This window comes from Borostomias antarcticus (assembly GCF_949987555.1).
Source record: "Borostomias antarcticus genome assembly, chromosome: 2".
NCBI lineage: Eukaryota > Metazoa > Chordata > Actinopteri > Stomiiformes > Stomiidae > Borostomias > Borostomias antarcticus.
Genome location: NC_140235.1, coordinates 19422368 through 19441932, shown reverse-complemented (window position 1 = coordinate 19441932; position 19565 = coordinate 19422368). Strand labels below are relative to the sequence as shown.

Below are 19565 nucleotides of genomic sequence, written 5' to 3'. Positions count from 1 at the left end.
AAGTTGGTAAACCCGGTAAACCCTTTTTTGTTGGTGACATTTTTCTTGCTAGAACCTTTTATTCTATTTGCTTGATTAAATGATCTACCTGGAACCAAAAATAATACTCAAGGAGTTTTTCAGAGGACTGTTCCACAGGGACACCGGAATAACCTTTTATGGTTCTACTGCACACAGAAGGTAGCAACTTTTTTGTTAACCATAGTGTAGGAAAGAGGTGAAGACATCGCTGAAAACATACAGTAGAACACACTGCACACACACAACGTAGATGCACTGCATTGACAGGATACGCTGTGTGGGTACCTAAACTGCTGCAGGATACTATGGATGAAAATAACAGATCTGTGATCTACAGTGAGAAACTGGCATGGCAGACTTCCAGCATGCCACGCACCAACCTTCAGAGAGACTGAGCTTTTTATCTGGGATGTACCGGCTCTGACCCAAACCAATACACTCGGATGATCTTCTTAATCTTTCGCTTTCCCCACCTTTATCAATATCTTCTTTTGTCGTATAAATATCCAGTCAAAATATTGTGCACATTATAGGCGTTGCTTGTCAGGATATCTGAGAATGATCGCTCTATGAAAATGCTGACCTTGCAAAAAACAGAATTGAGGACATGCTGATATAAAATATGTATAATCTAAGAAAAAATTAATATAATTTTCTATGATTTTGTTTGGTTTATTTGAGTCCTGTGCAAATTGATTTGATATGTAGGTAGGCTACAATGCCACCCTTCCACCAGCCCAATTATGTCTGATGTTATTGTAAATAGATGCTAACAAGAAGGAAATAAAGTTTCAAAACAAAACTATCTTGCCTATGCCCCCCTCAACACACACACACACACACACTCACACACACACACACACACACACACACATTATATAGCATGTACAGTACATTTCAATTATGACCAACATACCATAAAGTTAGAGTACTGTGATCAAACAGGTTGAGAGCTGAGAGACTCTTACTCCTGAGATGGGGAGAGGTCAGATTTACGTTACCGTGACTACCACAAAGGACCTCAGATTCGAGGAGCGTCTGGAATGTCCACTGTGCCTTTTAGGTTGTCCAGTGGCACAAAGGAAACACAGTGCTCCAGAGTCCCGTCTGTCCAGCCTGTCAACAGGTCCCTCCATCAGAGGGACACAGAGCCTTCTTATCACCCTAGCAACCACTGAGATCATGGGCATTCTCCCTCTCTCTCCCTCCCCCTCTAACTTTTTCTCATTCCCTCTTTCTCTCACTCTAGCGAATCTCTCACTCACTATCAATCTTACTCTCACACTCTCTCACACACACACACGTCTAAATCAAAACAGAAGACTAGACCCATGCAAATGTAGGCCTATGCCAAAATCATCATATCTGAGTACCTCTGAAGGGGTCAACAGTTGTTGACCTTCGATGAATACGTCAGTCATTTGTTCAGTGACCCCACCGCGCCCCGCTGCCTCCCTACGCCCATGCACCCACTGCCCTCACTGTTGCAATGAGGCAGACTTCACCATGGCAACCGGTGCCCTATAAGACCGTTGCAGCTAATCTCGGGGGAGCTTACCCAGTTCTTACTTCTCATGAGAGTTTCTTTTACCGATGCCTAGGAACTCTCCCCGAACAAGCCATCCCTCAGTCTCTACCGCCATCTGAGGAGGTGAGCAACCCTGTGTAGATACAGCCACTGAGAAGTGGAGAGGGACCAATGGTACAGTAGGTAGGTCTCCTCACCCCCCCCCCCCACACACACACACATACACACAACATTTCAGTTCTATTTCCAGCGCGAACGTTTTGTTCTGAAGCAGGTTAGCTAGTGTCCAGGTTAGTCTGACATCCAGGGGTGCGCGGTGTGGGAGGATGTCGGAATCCTGGAGCTGAGATAAAGCGTTGGCGCGTGCGTTACGCTTTGATCCGGGGATGACTCAGGGATCACACACAGCCACAGCCTCTGAGATCATTCACCTCACAGCGCCAGAGAGCCTGTGGAGCTGGACGGCTGCTGGGGTTCTCATTCAGTAGCCTACACCGCTCACATTATTTAGAGGTCTATGTCAGGCTTCCGGCTCAACGTTTTCTGTCTAATTTGTAACCATCAGACGGGGATGAAACTCTTGAGTGAAAGATTCCCTATATTATTTTCATGTGAAAGTGCTCCCGCGCGCCACTTGTAACTAACCAGTAAAATTGGCTTCAGCCTTCTCATCTGTGGAGTGCTCTGTGACTGCGGGGGAAGGTTTTTGTTCAGACGAGGCCAAGTGTTTAGAAAAGCCTCTGTCTGTCCGTCTGTCTGAGCCGGGGATTACAATGTAGCGACTTAAACCTCACAGGAAAACAATGTTTGAGTTGCTCTACTCTACAAGTTTCACTTGAGCGGCATTTTGCACTTGTCTCACTCTCTAAACACTGTAGCCTAAGCGCTATACCCGATGCAGTTATTCTCTTGTAAATCTAAGCTCTTCCCTCCATCCCTCCCCCCGTCCCTTCTCCCTCTTCCCCTGCCCCAGCACTCTCTCACTTACTTCCACTAATCCTTTTGTTGTGGGCTGAGGGGCCCTGGCTGACCATCCCTCGCTCTCTCTTGCTCTCTCTCTCGCTCTCTCTCTCTCTCTCCCTCTCTGGGCTGACCATCCTACTGCGATGGGGCTAGTTCGGCTGAACGGTGCCCACGGAGCCCTCCTGCTGTCCTTCACTAGATTAGGCAGGCCCATTATTAACGCCTCCTTCAGCCAGAACACATTCTCTCTCTCTCTCTCTCTCTCTCTCTCTCTCTCCCCCTCTCTCCTCCTCTCCTGTCCGCTAACACCCCCTTCTCACTTTCTTTCTCTCTCATTCCTCCTTGATTCGCCCAGAACACTTTTTTTTTCTTGACTGTGCTACCTGTCCTCTTCTCTCTCTCCTTTTCTCCTCCTCCTCCTCGCCATCTCTCCAGCCTGCAGACAGGTCCAGGAGCGTGAGGGGCTTCGGTGGCCCAGGTCGGAACATGCGGTCCGGGGACCGTGCAGTCTCCAAGCTGCTGCTGCTGCATCTGTGTCTGGTGGGGCTGCAGGCCCAGGCCCAGGACAGGGGCTACTTGCAGGACACTCTCAGGGCCTTGTCCCTTCCCCTGGGGCCGGGGAACCAGCCTTGGCTCCACAGGAACCAGACAGGGATCCTCCTCTCCTCTCTCTTCCAGACCGTGCGCTGCCCGGAACGGATCGGGGGCTCCCAGGAGCTCTGTGACAAGGTGAGATCCAACCAGAACTCTCCATGAAACCGTAACTTTCCTACCATTGCTACTGATGGGTCTTCATATGCTGTATTATAATATAGTTAGAGCAGTAATCAGCCAGGTAGGCACTGTTTAACAGAATGTGCATAATTTATTACCCAGTTTTAGTACATTTCTGTGGTGCCGGCAAGATGGTCATGGCAATGTTAAGACACTAATACCATGTTTCTATACCGACAGCCACTCTGGCTCCTATAGTTTTGTTATGTGCATTAGTGCTGCTTGGTCATTCCGGTAGCGGCCGTGCTTGTTATGGCTGGAATGTGAGTGTGTGTGGAAGCTTAAGGCCTGGACCCCTATGGAGCCCTCACGCTGAGTGGCTTTAGACGTCCCTCAGTCTGAAAAAACTCACTAGCATGTCCAGAGGGCACCCAGTTTTCACATGTTTGTGCAGGTAGAGGTATTGGTGGAATAGAGGAGTGTGTGTGCATGTGTCTGTGTGTGTGTGTGTGTGTGTGTGTGTGAGCGTGTGCGTGCATGTGTGTGTGTATGTGCATGCCCTAGGTCCCCTGAATAGAGCTCTCAGTTAAGGGGTATTTGGGAGGCAGGAGAGAGCAACTTTATTCAATGGAAATTCCCTCATTATCACCCTCTGTAAAACATGTTGACTGTGTTGTTCTCCGCTGAATTGTGCGTTTATATTTGCAAAGGTTAGTGCTTCACCCACTCTCTTGGCCTTGTGTTGTTGTGTGTTTATGTGTGGTGTGGGTCAGGCCAGGGTTGTATTCGACTCAAGACAAAGCTGCTTGTTTGATAAGGAGCTTTTGAATGCCATGCATTCTGAGGAGAGAGGCGTAATACTATCAGACAAAAACCAGGCCAGGTCCAGCCTGGCTTATGTGCGTGACTGGCATCAATAAGCATCAATACATTAAGCTCATTCCTCCATCACCACCTAAAGCTCTGCCAGTCAACAGTCAGTCTAATCACCGAAAATAAACCACATGTAGGCGTAGAGTGACTGGTGCATCACATCCCATACAAAAATGAATTACTATAGGATTTGAAGTGTCCTACCCCTATTGTAATGAGAACTGTCTATAGCACAACACACCTTGCACAAGGTCTTCTCCGACATTGTTATTACTCCCAATGCCCCCCAACCCCCCCCCCCCCCCCCCCCCCCCTCCCGCACACCCCATACACACACGCAGAAAGAGAGAGAAACTACGCACGTAGGTGTCAGTGGCGTCTGGTGGGTCCTAGAACTGGGTAATCCAGGACCAACGAAGCACGCACGCACAGTGCACACAATTCTTTGTGGGGTTCGCTTTCAAAGCATGCCCTGATGGGTTTCACAGCACCAGAAGGGAGCTGAGCATTGCCATTTATATGTAAAAACATACATGAAAACTATAGTAGCCTAGGCTACTGATGTTTTTGTGTGTTGGCTGTAAGCCGACACACCAAGAAGAGGGAATCCTATTTGTCGCTCCCTTCCTCTTTCTTGTCGTTGTTGACCTGCAGTTCTGTTGCTACCACAAGAGGCAGTGGTCCCAGAACATCAAAACAAAAAGTATCCAAAGATTTCCCAGGTCAACAGTGGCCGAGTGGATAGTGTGCTGCCTATCACCGCGAAGGTTGTGAGTTCAATCCTTGGTGTGGACATACCAAGGTACCATGACATATTTTGTCACTGGATGTTGTAGAAGTTATGTAACGAGCGTGGGTCATATTTGTTAATTATAGACCCTTTTACAGCCTAGTCAGCACAAGTATGCGCGTGTATTCTTGAAACAGTAGCAGAGGAAGACAGACGAAGTCGCCATTATTAAGCATACGGACTGGACTGAGGAAGTCATCAGAAATGCCCGCGTTTGCGTTGCCCATTTTATATCAGGTAAGTTATTTTGACTACCTGGTTTCACTGGAATGTCTGGTTGAAATGTAGCCCTTCTCAGTCCCGTTGTCGCATTCCGCTCGCTCATGCCAGACAACAGTCCTTTGCTGGTCCATTCACTTTGCCGTCAAAATAAATCGGTGTCGGACTAGTTAGAAGAGGCGCTCACATTTACAAGTGTCAGATAAACATGAAACTTCACTTACCTAAGCAAAAGTGTCTATTTTAACAAATGCTGGGTTGAAGCATCAAAGCACCGCCACCACCACAGAAGAAGACTACCTCGGAAAAATATTTTTTTATTTTTTAGAACGCGTCTAAATAAGTTATTTATTGGTAGCGCCGAGGCTTCAAAACCCAGCATTTTTGTAGATGTCCAAATAACCCACTATGTCCTGGGTCTACTTATTCACCACCTAAAGGGAAGAACAAAACAGCAAGTCATGACCTTTATCCAGAAACAAAAGTTGAACCCATTGCAGCAAAATAGCTAACATTACAGTAATCATCAGTGTAACTGCTTTAGCCACTGACCGCTACCATTAATGTTATGGAAGCTGCTGCTAGTTGTTGTGAGCCCATGAGCTTACTGGCTATCCCGCTCTCATTGTGCTGGATTAGCATTGGAAGCATTGGAACTGATGTGTCCAGGTGACAAGACCCATCTTTATCAGACATTACCGTCCTGCCAGTCCCGCACAGAAACAAGCCAGCCAACACACATAAGATACGCTTCACCTGGCCTGGTTTTTAACACATCAACAAAGGCCAATAATTTGAGAGCGAGCGAATAAGAGGGCAATATTTAGGCCGAAACAACCAAGCTATTAGGGACACTAAATAAACTACAGAGCCATTATATAACAACAATGGTCAAGCACCACGAAGAGGAAGGACGATAAAATACACCACCTGTTGAATATTGGTTGATTTTCAGAGAAATGCCTTTTAATCTGATCCTGTTAGATCTAAATTATAATGATTGACCTCTGAGTATGGCTGTAGCTGTAGCTTTCTGTAAGAAATGGTGTCCCTCTTCCATAGACTTATGAGATAAAGATGACATTCCATGGTAGGTACACTCTGTGCCAAACACCATTGTTGTGTTAGAGATAGAGACCTGGCGCCGAGGCGGCGTAGGTTAACTTGACAAAACAAGGCCACAGAAGAGACCAGAAAGACAGTCTTATCGGAGAAGAGACGAGGGGGTGGACACTCAAACCAAATAAGAACGTTGCAACGAGACCAATGCTTTGATTTGGGTCCAGACAGCATACAGAGAGGTCAACTGTACATTAGACTATAAGCCATCGTCCTTTTGTATGTCAAACCTTCTGGAATAAACATGCTTTTGCTGTCGCTCAAATCCCGTGTTGGAGAGATTCATTTGGGATACATCAAAACAAGGAGACACTGGACTGTGTGGTATTTTGTGAGATTGGGGTGCCATCTTTTATTGAAATCAAAACACAACGCAGAGCTTAATAAGGACAATGATAAAACAGAAAGTCAACACCCCTTAGGGCACAGCACTCAATAGCCTAATCCCCTACTTCACTAATCAGTGTTTAGGCTACTAGCCTACTAGGTTACTAGGCGTATTAGCCCACTGCTCCAGGTCTTGATTTTGTCTTGATTTGAAGTCAAAAACGGTCAGAAAGTCGATTTCCGTGCCTTATTTCACTGAAAGAAGGCGCAAAAATCAAGTTTTATTTGGATTTGTATGGGTAAGCCAGGCTTACCCTGGCTTATAGGAGCAATCGCCACTGGTAGGGGTACCAATAATTTGCAACATTTGGGACAATTTAATTGTTCCTACCAAAACGTAAACAACTATAATTCCACACCAAAACGAAGTCCATCACAAGAGTACGAAAACTCGTGCTCAAACACCACAACGCCTTTAATCAAACTGAAAATAGCCCTGCCAGTGCTAACCATCTCTGGGCTAGACACCATAATAAGGGGAAGCTTTTGTCAACGACATGCAACAACAGGTCCTTATCTCTCACATAGCAGCAAATTCACACACATTGCCAAAATGATCAATCTGAAATGCATAAAGCTGCAAAGCAGGACTCACCATTTCATTAGGTTTTGCTAGCCGTTGCTAACCAGACATTCCAGTGGAACAAGATAGTCAAATTAACTTACCTGATATAAAATTGGCACTGCGAACGCTTAATGGCTTGTAGCCACAGGCGACTCCAGTTCTGAAAAGGCCGGTTTCCTCTCGAAACAAATAAAGTTTGCCACTACAGTGCCAATTTGTACACCCGTAGACGCAACAGCCAGACACCTTGATGGTATATAAAATACTAGTCTTTCTCACAATCTTCGCAGTGCTAGGCAGAGCACTATCCACTCGGCCACCGCTGACCTGGGAAATCTTTGGAGTCTTTTTGTTTTGATGTTCTGGGACCACTGCCTCTTGTGGTAGCAACATAGAACTGCAGGTCAACAACGGAGGGGAGGGACAACCCGACATTCTCTCTTCTAGGTGCGCTGGCTTACAGCCAACGCACAAAAAGAGGAAATGACTTGAATTGTTCTAAAACTGTAGTATGTGTTAATTCCCTTAACTATAAACTAGTTGTGACTAACACACCGCTGAATGTAAAGCTTTATAATATGAATCCATCTAATCGACAGTAGATTACTGTATGACCAATTCAGTCTTATTTGGAAACTCGGTGAGTGGGTTTATGTGATGGCTTATTTCTTATATCTTTCCAGTAAAGTGATTTACTCACAACACAGTAAGCTTCAAGGTTTGCAAGAATTTCACACACTGTACCATTGTCTCTCGACCGCTATGGTTGCAGTGCTTCTCTCAGAACGCGGCCCTCTCCGTCCTAGTGGATGATGGGAAGGCCTACCTCAACCAGGAGGACTACCTCAGAGTCTCCACAGCGCTGCTGTACTACATTGTCAACATGCAGGCCCTCTGTGGCCCCAACACAGCTTCCCCTTCCGCCTCCTCCTCCTCCTCCTATGAGTACTACCTCCAGGCCCTCACTAGTCTCAACCCAGCCGAGGACAGCCGCTTCCTGTCCTACAACGAGACAGAAAGTGTTCTGCAGCTCATCAACCAGCACTACCAGGGTCGCACAGCTTCCTCCCACCCAGAGGTACTGTATGAATGAACATCAGGAAACCGCCAAACAGCATCTCTATTAACTCATGTTCATCAGCAGTAGTAGTAGTAGTAGTAGTAGTAGTAGTAGTAGTAGTGTTGTGGAAACTAGTAGTGTTTAGAGGGTTGTTTGGCCGTAAGGTCAAGTTGGCTCATCTGAGGAGAACAACTGGAAGAGAACAGCGAACTCAGTTGAGGTCCCTAGTGAGTTGTGCAGGTCAGAGCGTTCTAGACTGGAATGTCCCATTTCGCAGTACGTCTCAATAACAAGATTAATATCTACTCACGTAAGTTCCAAGAAAACCATTAGCCTTATGTGACGCACACACTGTGTTTGAAGATCTGCATATAAAAGGTGATGAACCAGTTGGGCTGGGGGGTGTACATCAGAACATTGTGAAGCAGTATTGAGTGTGTTACAGTAATAAATACCCAAATAGGCATAACGACTTGGGTCTCCTGTGAAGTTTTGTATTATCAGAAATTATCAACAGTAGTAATACATGTAGTCTAGTAGTAGTACTTTATTGAACTGAAATTGCACAAAGCTACACTCAGAAAAAAGGTGCTACCTACTGTGATAGTGCAGTAAAGGATTCTTTTTGCATATCCCTTTTCGTTTTAAAGTAACAAACAAAAGGTTCAAGCTGAAACCATTTCACTATAACAAAGGTTCTACCAAGAACCAAAAAAGAGAGTTCTATAGAAAGAATCTTTTGGAAACCATTTTTTCGAGCGCCGAAGTAAAAAAGAAAGACCAAGTTAAAGGTGTCTGTGACCTGTGTGATCCCACAGTGTATCAACGCCACCCATCTGATGAAGGAGGTCGGGGTGACGGCCAGCTGGGGTGCTGACCACTCTGCCGTACCCAGGCTGGCTGCGTCCATCATCAGCCACATCCTGCAGGGTCACTGCTTCAGCAGGAGGAACCTGCCCTCCCCTGCCTTCTTCACTGATTACATCTTCCAGTCCCTCAATCGCACCAGTAACCTGGAGATCATAGGTACATGGGTGCTATAAAGTGTGTGTGTGGGGGGGGGGGGTCGGCGATGATTCAGGGAGAAAAGTGTATAGTCATGTCCTTTCATGTATGTGTATATTTTATACGACTCAGAAATAACCAGTTGGGTGGGCGATGCACAATTCTGCAGCTCCCTAGAGCCATCACTGGTCTTATCTCTAGGTGATCTTTGACATTAGTCTCTGATTGTTGCTGTCAGCGTCCGACAGTGAAGATGTCACTTGTCTGTCCTCTCAGACCTGGCGGAGTTGCTGCACCAGCTGGGCGTCGGAGGGGGAGGAGCCGCTCACTCACACCAACGGGCATGGTGGACAAACACAGGCCCCGTCCACAACAAGCCAAGGCGTCAATTGGATGGATGCGCCCATGAGGGTCTGGGGAAGAGCACAAACTGGTCAGACTGGGTACAGGTGAGTCCATGATCAGATCATTACCTCCACCCAGGTGACAGCACAGGGCGAGAGGTAATGTTTTCGGTGGCGTGTGTTTGTTTGTTAGTGTGTATGTTTGTTTGTTTGTTAGCAGGATTACGCAAAAACTATCTGACCAATTTCCATGAAACTCAGAGGAGTGTAGCATGGGCCAACTTAGAACCCATTAGATTTCGGAGCGGATCCGAATCATGGGGCGGGTCCATCAGGCGTTTCCTGGTTTGTCCATTCATCGGCATTCATTTTTTGGACTAGGATTACGCTAAAACTACCAGACCGTTTTTTTTTCTGAATCTTGGTGGAGCGGTGTGGCAGGCAGGGGCTGTCATGCTACAATGTGTCTGGGCTGCCAAAATGTGTCTGGGCTGCCAAAATGTGTCTAGGGTAAGAAGTCCAACTGTCTAATTACATTTTGTGATCTTTTTGTTGTTGTTGTTGTTGTTGCTAGCTAACTGATCTGAGGTCAGTACACATAAAATATCGACATTTCTAATTCATTTGAGTGAAAAATACGGCAATAGAATTGAAATATCTCATCCACTAACGTTAGCTACCAGTCTCGTCCATGAACATTAACCAGCTAGCTAGCTCCCGTTAGCTACCAGCTCCCAAATAGCTAGCATTTGTGGACGAGATTTTTCTATTCTATCTACTATTTTATTTCTCATTCATATGAATTAGAAACATTGATTGATATTATATGTGTACTGACCGCAGACAAGTTAGCTAGCAAGTTAACAACAAAAAAAGGTCACCAGACAATCTAACTTCTTACCCCGGCCACATTTTGGCAGCCCAGACACTATTTGGCATGACATGGGCCAACTTAGAACCCATTCAATTTCGGAGCAGATCCGAATCACGGGCAGGTCCACAAGCCACCCAAACATGGCCGGCTTCACCTCCATAAATTTTTTAGACCAGGTTTACGCTAAAACTACCAGACTGATGTTCGTGAAACTCGGTGGAGGGGTGTAGCATGGGTCAGCTAACAATCCATTAAATTCTGGAGGCCCCGGATCCGAAACATGGCCGGGCCGGCCATTCACCTCCATTCATTTTTTGTATTTATTAAGCAGTAATTACCAGACTGCTTTTCATTCAACTTGGTGGGGTGGAGGTGTAGCATGGGCCAATTTAGAACCCATTCAATTTTGGTGTGAACAGAGCCATGGAATCAGGGCCGGACTGGGGAAATAATTCAGGCTGGGAAATGTAGCCCCAGTCAAGCCACTTTATAAGCCGGATCTGACCATTGATCTTGTGACGCGCCAACGCGGTGAGATGGAACACTTTCAGTTTCGTTTTGTAAACCTGAAGTGAGCGGCGCAGATTATAAATCATAAATTGTCGGCCGAGTAGTAAATTTGTAAATCCCATTACATTATATTTTGTTATTCTCACAATGACCAGGTGTGCTTCTCAGCCAATGAACTGGTGGACATTTTCGCTGTGGATCCTCATTTACCAATCTCCCGAGATCACTTCCGGCAAATCTGCCCTGCCATCGTCCAGCAGTTGCTAGGAAACGCCTGTGAGCCTACGGAGCTGACCGCACGAGGATCTCCACCCAGCGCCATAGAGAGTAAGGCTCTGTCGTACCTCATGCCCATACTGCTCACTAAGGGTCATCTTTGACACCTGGCTACAGTTAGGTTGTATGTGTGTATTCGCCCTGGGACTAGCCACTGTACATGTAATTTTGGCCAACACAGTCTCTCTCTGCCTTGTCTCTCTCTGCCTTGTCACTCTCTCACTTCCTCTCTCTCCCTGCCCCCCCTTTGCAGAGTATGGCTACAGCACAGCGGCCGTCCTGCTCATCACGGTGGGCTCCATGTTGGGCATCTGCCTGATCTTCTTCAGCTCCTGCCAGGAGACCTATGGCCTGGTCCTGCAGGTCTTTGTGGGCCTGGCTGTGGGCACCCTCTCGGGGGACGCCCTCCTGCATCTCATACCCCAGGTAGAGGACACACCTCTGATATGCCATCCATGAATGTATTGTACAAACAGTAGATAACAGGGTTGTAACCTCCCAGATATCTGGGTTTTTTTTTTTTGGGGGGGGGGGAACTGTTGTGGTTCCATTTTAAACCATTCCTTCAAATAAAGGTTCACGCTTCAGTAGAGCCATTTCACCAATAATACAGTACTTTCTATGAGGGACTGAAAAGGGCTACGAAATGCTTTTTCAGAGGATTGTCCCACAGGACCACTCAACAAACATGTTTGGAACTGTTTTGCACAGTATGACTGTGTTTCCAGCCTTAGGGTGTATTCACACAGACACTAGTTAGTGCGCACCAAACGAGCTTTGGGCCCGAGAGGGCTTCGTTTAGGCCTGTGTGAACACAGGTGCACACAGGTGCGCACCAAGACAGCCGCACCGAGACCCTCCAGAAGGGGTGGTCTCGGAGCGGCTTCAACCGAATTCTTATAAGATATTGACCAATGACAGCACTGAGCCTTTTCATGTAGCTGAGCTGAGAAATGAAATGTATCACTTTCGCTTTTGGTGTGCATCAATGATGCGCACTTACATATGTGAATACGCCCTAAGAGTAAATGTCTCACTCTTTCCTCTCCCTGTCTCCTTTGGAGATCCTTGGACTACATGACGATAGTCACCATGATGACCATCACTTTACAGAGGGCAAGGAGTACCTGTGGAAGATGTTGGGGATCATTGCTGGAATCTATGGATTTTTCCTCATTGAAAGAATCTTCTCCCTCGTGATGCCATCTCATGGCCATGTAAGACATGTCTCTCTTAAATATTTAAATGATTGATTAGGAACAAATCATAAACAAAAAGTATGCTGATTACTCCAACATGGCTCTAAAGCAAAACAGTTGTATTTCACACAGGATATGTCTCACATGAACTATTTGTAGGTTAGTAGGCTGATTCACTCAGACAGGAAACCACAATTTGTCACACGGGTGCTACAGTAACTGTATCTTTGTCTGTCCAGTTTCCCGTGACCCTGTCTGAACCTGGAGTGGAGCCAGTTGACTGAGCAGGCAGTTAGATGACTGTGGCTGTGGCCTGGCCTGTGAATGTAGGCTAACTGTGTCTGTGTCTATGCCTAGGGCTCCGTCTCTAACTTTTCAGTTAAGTTATTTTTGGCGACACCTAGGGCCTAGGGTCTCTAAACGCTGCCAAAGTCTGGTATCGCAAGACTAACTGACAGCACGTGGGCCACACCACTATAAAAAATACTTGACTAAACAGAGAAGCTTAGTCAAGCCGCAAGACTTTGAATTGTTAGCCGTCTGTGACATTAATCTAGTTTGTATTACATTTACCTGTCGGGAGTAATTACAGTTTATGTTGCCTTCAGACATAGCAAGCCTAGATTGGCTAGGTTGTGTGTTTGACTAGAGGTTGGCTATCTAGTCTAGATTAGCTATCTTGTGTGGTTGGCTAGCGGTTGACTATCTAGTCTAGGTTGGCTAACTAATTATATTGTCATCAAAGGCATTACAAAAACACATCAACTGATAACATTTCTGATCTCTCTGGGATCAATAAAGTTGCATACTATCTACCTACCATAGCTATGTCAGAAATGTAATTATATGCTACTTTATGTTGTTTTAACAGTGACTGTGGCTGTCTGTGACTGTCTGTGTAGCTGTGTCTGTGACTGTATGTCTGTGACTGTGTGCCTGTGGCTGTGACTGTGTCTGTGATTGTGTGTCTGTGACTGTGACTATGTCTGTGACTGTGTGTCTGTGATTGTGCCTGTGTGTCTGTGATTGTGCCTGTGTGTCTGTGGTTGTGTCTGTGCTGTGTCTGTGATTGTGTCTGTGATTGTGACTGTGTCTGTGGCTGTGTGGCTGTGTCTGTGTGACTGTGAGACTGTGATTGTGTGGCTGTGTCTCTATGGCTGTGTGTCTGTGACTGTGTGGCTGTGGTTGTGGCTGTGTGTGTGACTGACTGTCATGCAGGTCGTGCAGACACCAGGCTCTTAGAACTCTCATACTGTAACTGCAAACGGAAAAGCTTTCAAGATGGTGTTGCCTAGCCTCTACATAATCAATAAAGGGTTGCCAAGTCTTACGGAGTAGAGATGGCCTCTTCAATGTAAACTGACAGGCCTTCTCTTCTCTTCCTCCTGCAGAGCCACCATGGCCTGGACCACGACCCCGACCTTCCTCTGGAGCTCAACTGCAACGGCCAGTCTCAGAAGGGGAAGTCTATCTCCACGATGCAGCTGGTGAGCCTGTTTTTCCTGTATGTCCTTCGCCCAGCGGCCGCACACAGGCGGCGCTTCTCCCCTCCGACTTCACTGGCGACGCTTCCAAAAATGAACGGCGACTGCACTGACGGAGGGCAGACGCTATACCGTGACCTCTATAGAGCCTTCTGGAAGAAAGGGAGTCGTCTGACAGGAAAGGGTACAAAGTGCGGAGCTATCCGTGCGGAGACGTCCAACTTTGGGCTTGTTTGGACAGCAGATGTCTGTACAGAGTAAACAATCCTGCGGACGGCTTTAAAGCATCAGGAATAAAGAGGCAGCCTCTCTGGAATAGCCCTGTCAACTGTCATCAGTTCAAATTAGACTTGACGACAGATGTCGGCCCGCTCTGACCTGATCCGATGTTCGTTTTTGACAACCTGGACCTTATTTACGGCATATTATAAGACGTTTGACTCACCAAGATAACTTTGGTGTAATTCGGAGGTCTGTAGAAGAAATTTAAAATCCAGCGCGAGCCGAGTACTGTATATCCATGTTATGGCGGCGGACGGGGCACTGAGAATGCAGCTTAAAAAAAATCTATTTTCTGCCGCGAAACGGTTGTTTTCATCAATCTGTTTTTATGAATCGCTAGTTGTGCTTACATAGAGCGAGGGCTTGTTGTGGTTTTCACATGCCTCTGTAATATGATCTTTAGAAACGTCTTTAGAAACGAAATATAGCTTCCCCACTTGCTCCAGCACGCATGCGCACAGCGCGCAGACTGGCTATTCTCCGTCTGTAGGCTACACTCGCGGCTCACATTCTCTACGCTACGATCGGCCTGTTGGTGCCTGCAATATTGTGTGCAATATGGCTGAATATTTATCAGATTTTGAGGATATAGAAGATGACTTAGAATATGATGGAAGCTGTGCGCATGCGTGCTGGAGCAAGTGGGGAAGGTATATTTCGTTTCTAAAGACGTTTCTAAAGATCAGTGCCCCGTCCGCCGCCATTACATGGATATACAGTAGGGGAGAACCGGGTCAAAAGTCGCACTTTTTGGTTTGATTCCATTTACTCCGAAATTAATAGAGATAGAGATTCCACATGTTATGACACACAACTTGCACATGTCCTTCACTATTATCAACTGTAATTTTCGTGCTAGGATATAAGAGCTTAACATAAATAGGGCGAGAACGGACCGAGTGCAATGCGACATTTGTCCCTGCCGAGCGGGACAGAAGTCTCATAGGAGAGGGGCAAACGTCGCACGGCTGCAAAATGTGTCCTATCTCTGTTTTTTGGGCATGTAATTCTCTTTACTTTCAACGAATGTATTATTAGACATAATATCATGTTTGTATCAAAGTAATCAATGTTATAGGTTCAAAATCCATAGAAATAATGCGGGGTTAACAGCAATGTTTGGCGATAGGATAGCCTATCGGCAGGAAATTAATTTATTAGACGAATGGTTAGTCTGCACTAGTCATTTCCTTGTCTCGTTTCCACTTGAATATAACAGCCTATGAGCTGTTTTCTTCCAGGAATTTAACAGCCTAGCAGCTATCATCCTTTCAGGAAAGACCACCCCTAGTTGACCTCACTTATCCAGGTGCGCGCGGAGACCCTTACCAGTCAGTTGCCAGTGCGTTCGCTCGAAGTGAAATGTCAATTTATCACATCAAGTTGCGTCTGCTTCTCCACAATATTTAGGCTATAGGTAAGTGATAATCTGCATACAAAGTTGGTCAATAGCATTAGAAAGATCATTAAGAGAGCTTTCATTTGACCTGTTCATTCTGCCCAAATGTCACTCGCGCACCCCTCTGGTTCTAAGCCATCACAACGCGACTTCTGTCCCTCTACGGGACGCGACTTCTGCCCCGCCACGGTCTCCTGTCATTTCTCCCTGGCTTGCAGGCACGACTTGATCGCACGAAACTTGAAACCTATGCTATCATGTAGCCAGCAGATGTGCTAAGAAAAGTGCATATGTTTGCAAACTAATACAAGTGAACACAATTTTACAATCGAAAAATGCTTATGAGACCATTATTTTACTTATATGGGGCAAAAGTGGTTTTCCGTCGTTCTCTCCGTCAAATATGCTGCGATCGCGCCCAAAATTTGAACGGAGCTCGTACACGGTAATATGCGCAGGCATGTTTAACCACGTGATTGCAGGTCCAGTCATTCTGGAGAAAATGGCAACGCGACTTTGGTCCCGCGCGACTTTTGACCCGGTTCTCCCCTACTCGGCTCGCGCTGGATTTTAAATTTCTTCTACAGGCCTGCGAATTACACCAAAGTTATCTCGGTGAGTCAAACGTCTTATAATATGCCGTAAATAAGGTCCAGGTTGTCAAAAACGAAAATTTTCCTTTAAGTGGTGTTTTATGCCTTCATTTCACATCCTCCATTTTAGGAAGCGTGACATTTGACGCAGACAGAACTGAGGGTGATGATAGGATTAGCTAGGGGGGTTGGATTAGAAAGGGGCTTGTCGTGCTGGGTAGAGAATGGAGCTCAAACATAGCGTAAAAACACATTATTGAGGGTTTTTTTCTTTTAAATCTCTAAATTCAGATGTGTGGACATTAGAGAGAGAGAGAGAGGTGTGGGGGTGGGTATTAAACATGGACCAGGACATAATGTACAGTAGGTAGGAGAGCCTGACGCCAGTGGTGAATCACTCAAGCCCCCCTGAGAATAATACTTATGGAAGAATGCAGTAAAATCGACCAATTTAGACATTTTCTGGATTCGATAGTAATAAGCACTGCTGAACATGAAAGGCAGTGACCACTCATTTTGTGTCCTGGACAGTACATAGAGAGGATTGTAAGGATAAAATGTTCTTGTAAGTACTGTAAATGTACTGTAAAGTGTAATGGCCACTGATATTTGTATGTCTCCTACAGGGAACCGTGGAGGATTTGGAGTGCACAGAGATAACTGCAGATGAGCCGGACACAAGGACCCCTACTGCACAACAGAGTAGGTCATTTCACACACACACGCACACACACACGCGCGCACAGATGAAAGACGACACGCACACACAGACCCTCACACACACACAGAGAAACACAGAGACACACATACCAACACAGAGACACACATGCGTGCACAAAAAATGACACATACACACACACACACACACACACACACAAGCACATGAAAAATGACACACACACACATGCACGCACACACACCACACACACACCGCCATCCTCCCTCAGCTTCCTGTCCTGCGCAGTGTGTTGTGAGTAATTAAGTCGCCGGGAGACCGGACCGGCGAATGTCACGGTCAGTGGATGAGGCCTTTCAATAAGACAAGACCGAGCCGCCACACAGGCTGTCTTTGTGTTCTCAGGGCCGGGGTTTCCCCTGCTGGCCGTCATGGTAATCGTTGGAGACAGCCTCCACAACTTTGCCGACGGCCTGGTGGTGGGGGCGGCCTTCTCGTCGTCGGCGGAGACGGGCATGGCGACCACCGTGGCCATCCTGTGCCACGAGATACCGCACGAGATGGGTGAGACGTCACGGGACGGGGGCGCCACACTCCGTTCCGGCAACGGGCACTTTTGTTATTCTCCTGAGAACAAAAAATGACGCAGACGGCCGCTTCGGTGGAACCGCACTTTTGGCTCCCTGTGAAGCGGTTCCGAGAACAGTTTAGACCGTACGCACACTTTGCCCTGACTGACCTAAACTGCCCCCCCCCACCCACCACCCCCACCCCTCCCCCTCTGGTATTGGCAGGGGACTTTGCCGTGCTCCTGAGCTCCGGCCTGTCGGTGAGGAAGGCCTTGTTGATGAACTTCCTCAGCGCCCTGACCGCCTTCGCCGGCCTCTACATCGGCCTGTTCGTCTCCACAGAGACGGAGGTGCAGCGCTGGATCTTCAGCGTCACGGCGGGGATCTTCCTCTACCTGTCCCTGGTGGAGATGGTGAGACTGGCCGTTGGGCGGCCCTTTAAAAGGGCGTCGTCACGCTTGTTTCAGTTGAAGTTATTCGGATCAAATGCTTAAATTATGGTGTGTTGACCTTTTTAAAATCGCCGTCGGTGTAGCCGTTTCTCTACACGGAAGATGGACTCGCAGAAATCACTGAAAGACTTAACAGGCCAAAGCAGTCCAGTGGCGTCACTCTCTGTCTCTCTTTCTCTCTTACTAATCATAGTAATGTCTTACTAATGTAGGTGATTAATTAGGGAGTGTACCCAAGCTCATCCCAAACTTTAATATGTCCTCACTCCCTTTCTCTCAATCTGTCTCTCACTCTCTCCCATCTCTCTCTCTGTCTGCCTCTCTCTCCTCTCCCAGCTTCCAGAGATGAGTCGTGTGAAGACAGACAGGCCGTGTCTCATGTTCCTCCTGCAGAACCTTGGCCTGCTGATGGGCTGGGCCTGTCTGCTGCTCCTAGCACTGTTTGAAGACCAACTCAAGTTCTGAGGACACACACTCACAGGCACAATGTGCACATGATTCACCAGCCATACAAGATTTGTATTGTATTGATGGCACTATTGATGGTACTGATGGTCATTCTTATATCTTGATGTCTTGTTTGATGATTATTATATTACCAACAAGTTATAAGACTTGAATTACTGATATTGAATGGAGACTGAGTTGCAGTAAAATTAAACATCCAACATCCAAACATCCCTTAGATTCATGACAGCGCAGACGTGACACTAGTAATAGCAGTGAATCAAAGGTTATTTCCCAGCAGGTAACGAATGTCCCTTCGGGATGACGTTGATATATCTGATAGTCCACCAGAAAGGACCCCTAACGGTCAAAATAAAATAAAAAGTTCCAGGGAGGGATTTAACTCTCGACACCTTGCATAGTAGACACTTTACAATACCATTAGCCTACACAGGCACTGTATGTATAGAGGGGAAGAATAGGTGCACCTGCAGAGATAAGCGCAGTCACATTTGCATGTGCGAATTTGTCTGGCGAAGCAAGGCTATCAACCCAACTCATTATCTTTGAAATTGCATTATTTAAGGAATAAATACATGTTTTGTAGGCCTTAGTGTAGGCCTCCGACTTTTTGTTTCCTACTTTTTCCCCCACATGCGCCTAGGAAGCTCCCTAGTATACAGACGTTGGTTTCATGAATTTTAATATGTTATCAAAATGATATGCACTGGGCTACTGATTAAAATGTCTGATTTAAAGAAACACAGAAACGGTCGTTTGAGATCATCTAACTTCCGTAGTTTGACGTATTTCCGACGCAGACAAGCTATGAGGGTGGGATAAAATGTTTAGAGGAATTTGATTGGAACATTGACAAGTGGACGGGTTTTAAGAACTTTAGACAGATTCGATAGAAGGATAGCGTTGATTGATGGGTGGATGTCATGAGATTATTGGCCTAAAATCTAAGGTACCTGCTGTCGTCATTGCACATGACCTACCGTTTTCCAGGAAGTAAGAAATTATATACTTTGATATAAGATTACAACAAAAGTAGAATTTTGTAAATTTTTTTGCATACATTGTTGAATAGGTGAACACTATGACCAATTATGTGAACCAAAATGGGACAGAATGCTTTTTTCATTTCAGTGTGACTTTAAGTAGCGTGTGCCAATGGTCTAAATCCAGAATTTGAGCCTGCTTCCGATATTGT

The 19565-nt window shown here is 46.3% G+C and overlaps 1 protein-coding gene across 1 annotated transcript; it reads left to right on the top strand.

Moving 5' to 3' along the window:
• Nucleotides 1-271: 271 nt before the first annotated feature.
• LOC311321605 (zinc transporter ZIP12-like) lies at nucleotides 272-18367 on the top strand (the record flags this gene model as incomplete). The annotated part of the gene is made up of 13 exons (XM_084453601.1): nucleotides 272-298; nucleotides 3065-3241; nucleotides 7952-8257; nucleotides 9058-9265; nucleotides 9521-9693; nucleotides 11128-11299; nucleotides 11502-11674; nucleotides 12313-12465; nucleotides 13839-13934; nucleotides 16832-16907; nucleotides 17287-17445; nucleotides 17676-17863; nucleotides 18239-18367. The coding sequence occupies 13 exons, from the start codon at nucleotides 272-274 to the stop codon at nucleotides 18365-18367; spliced, it is 2037 nt and encodes a 678-aa protein (XP_084309727.1).
• Nucleotides 18368-19565: the final 1198 nt, after the last annotated feature.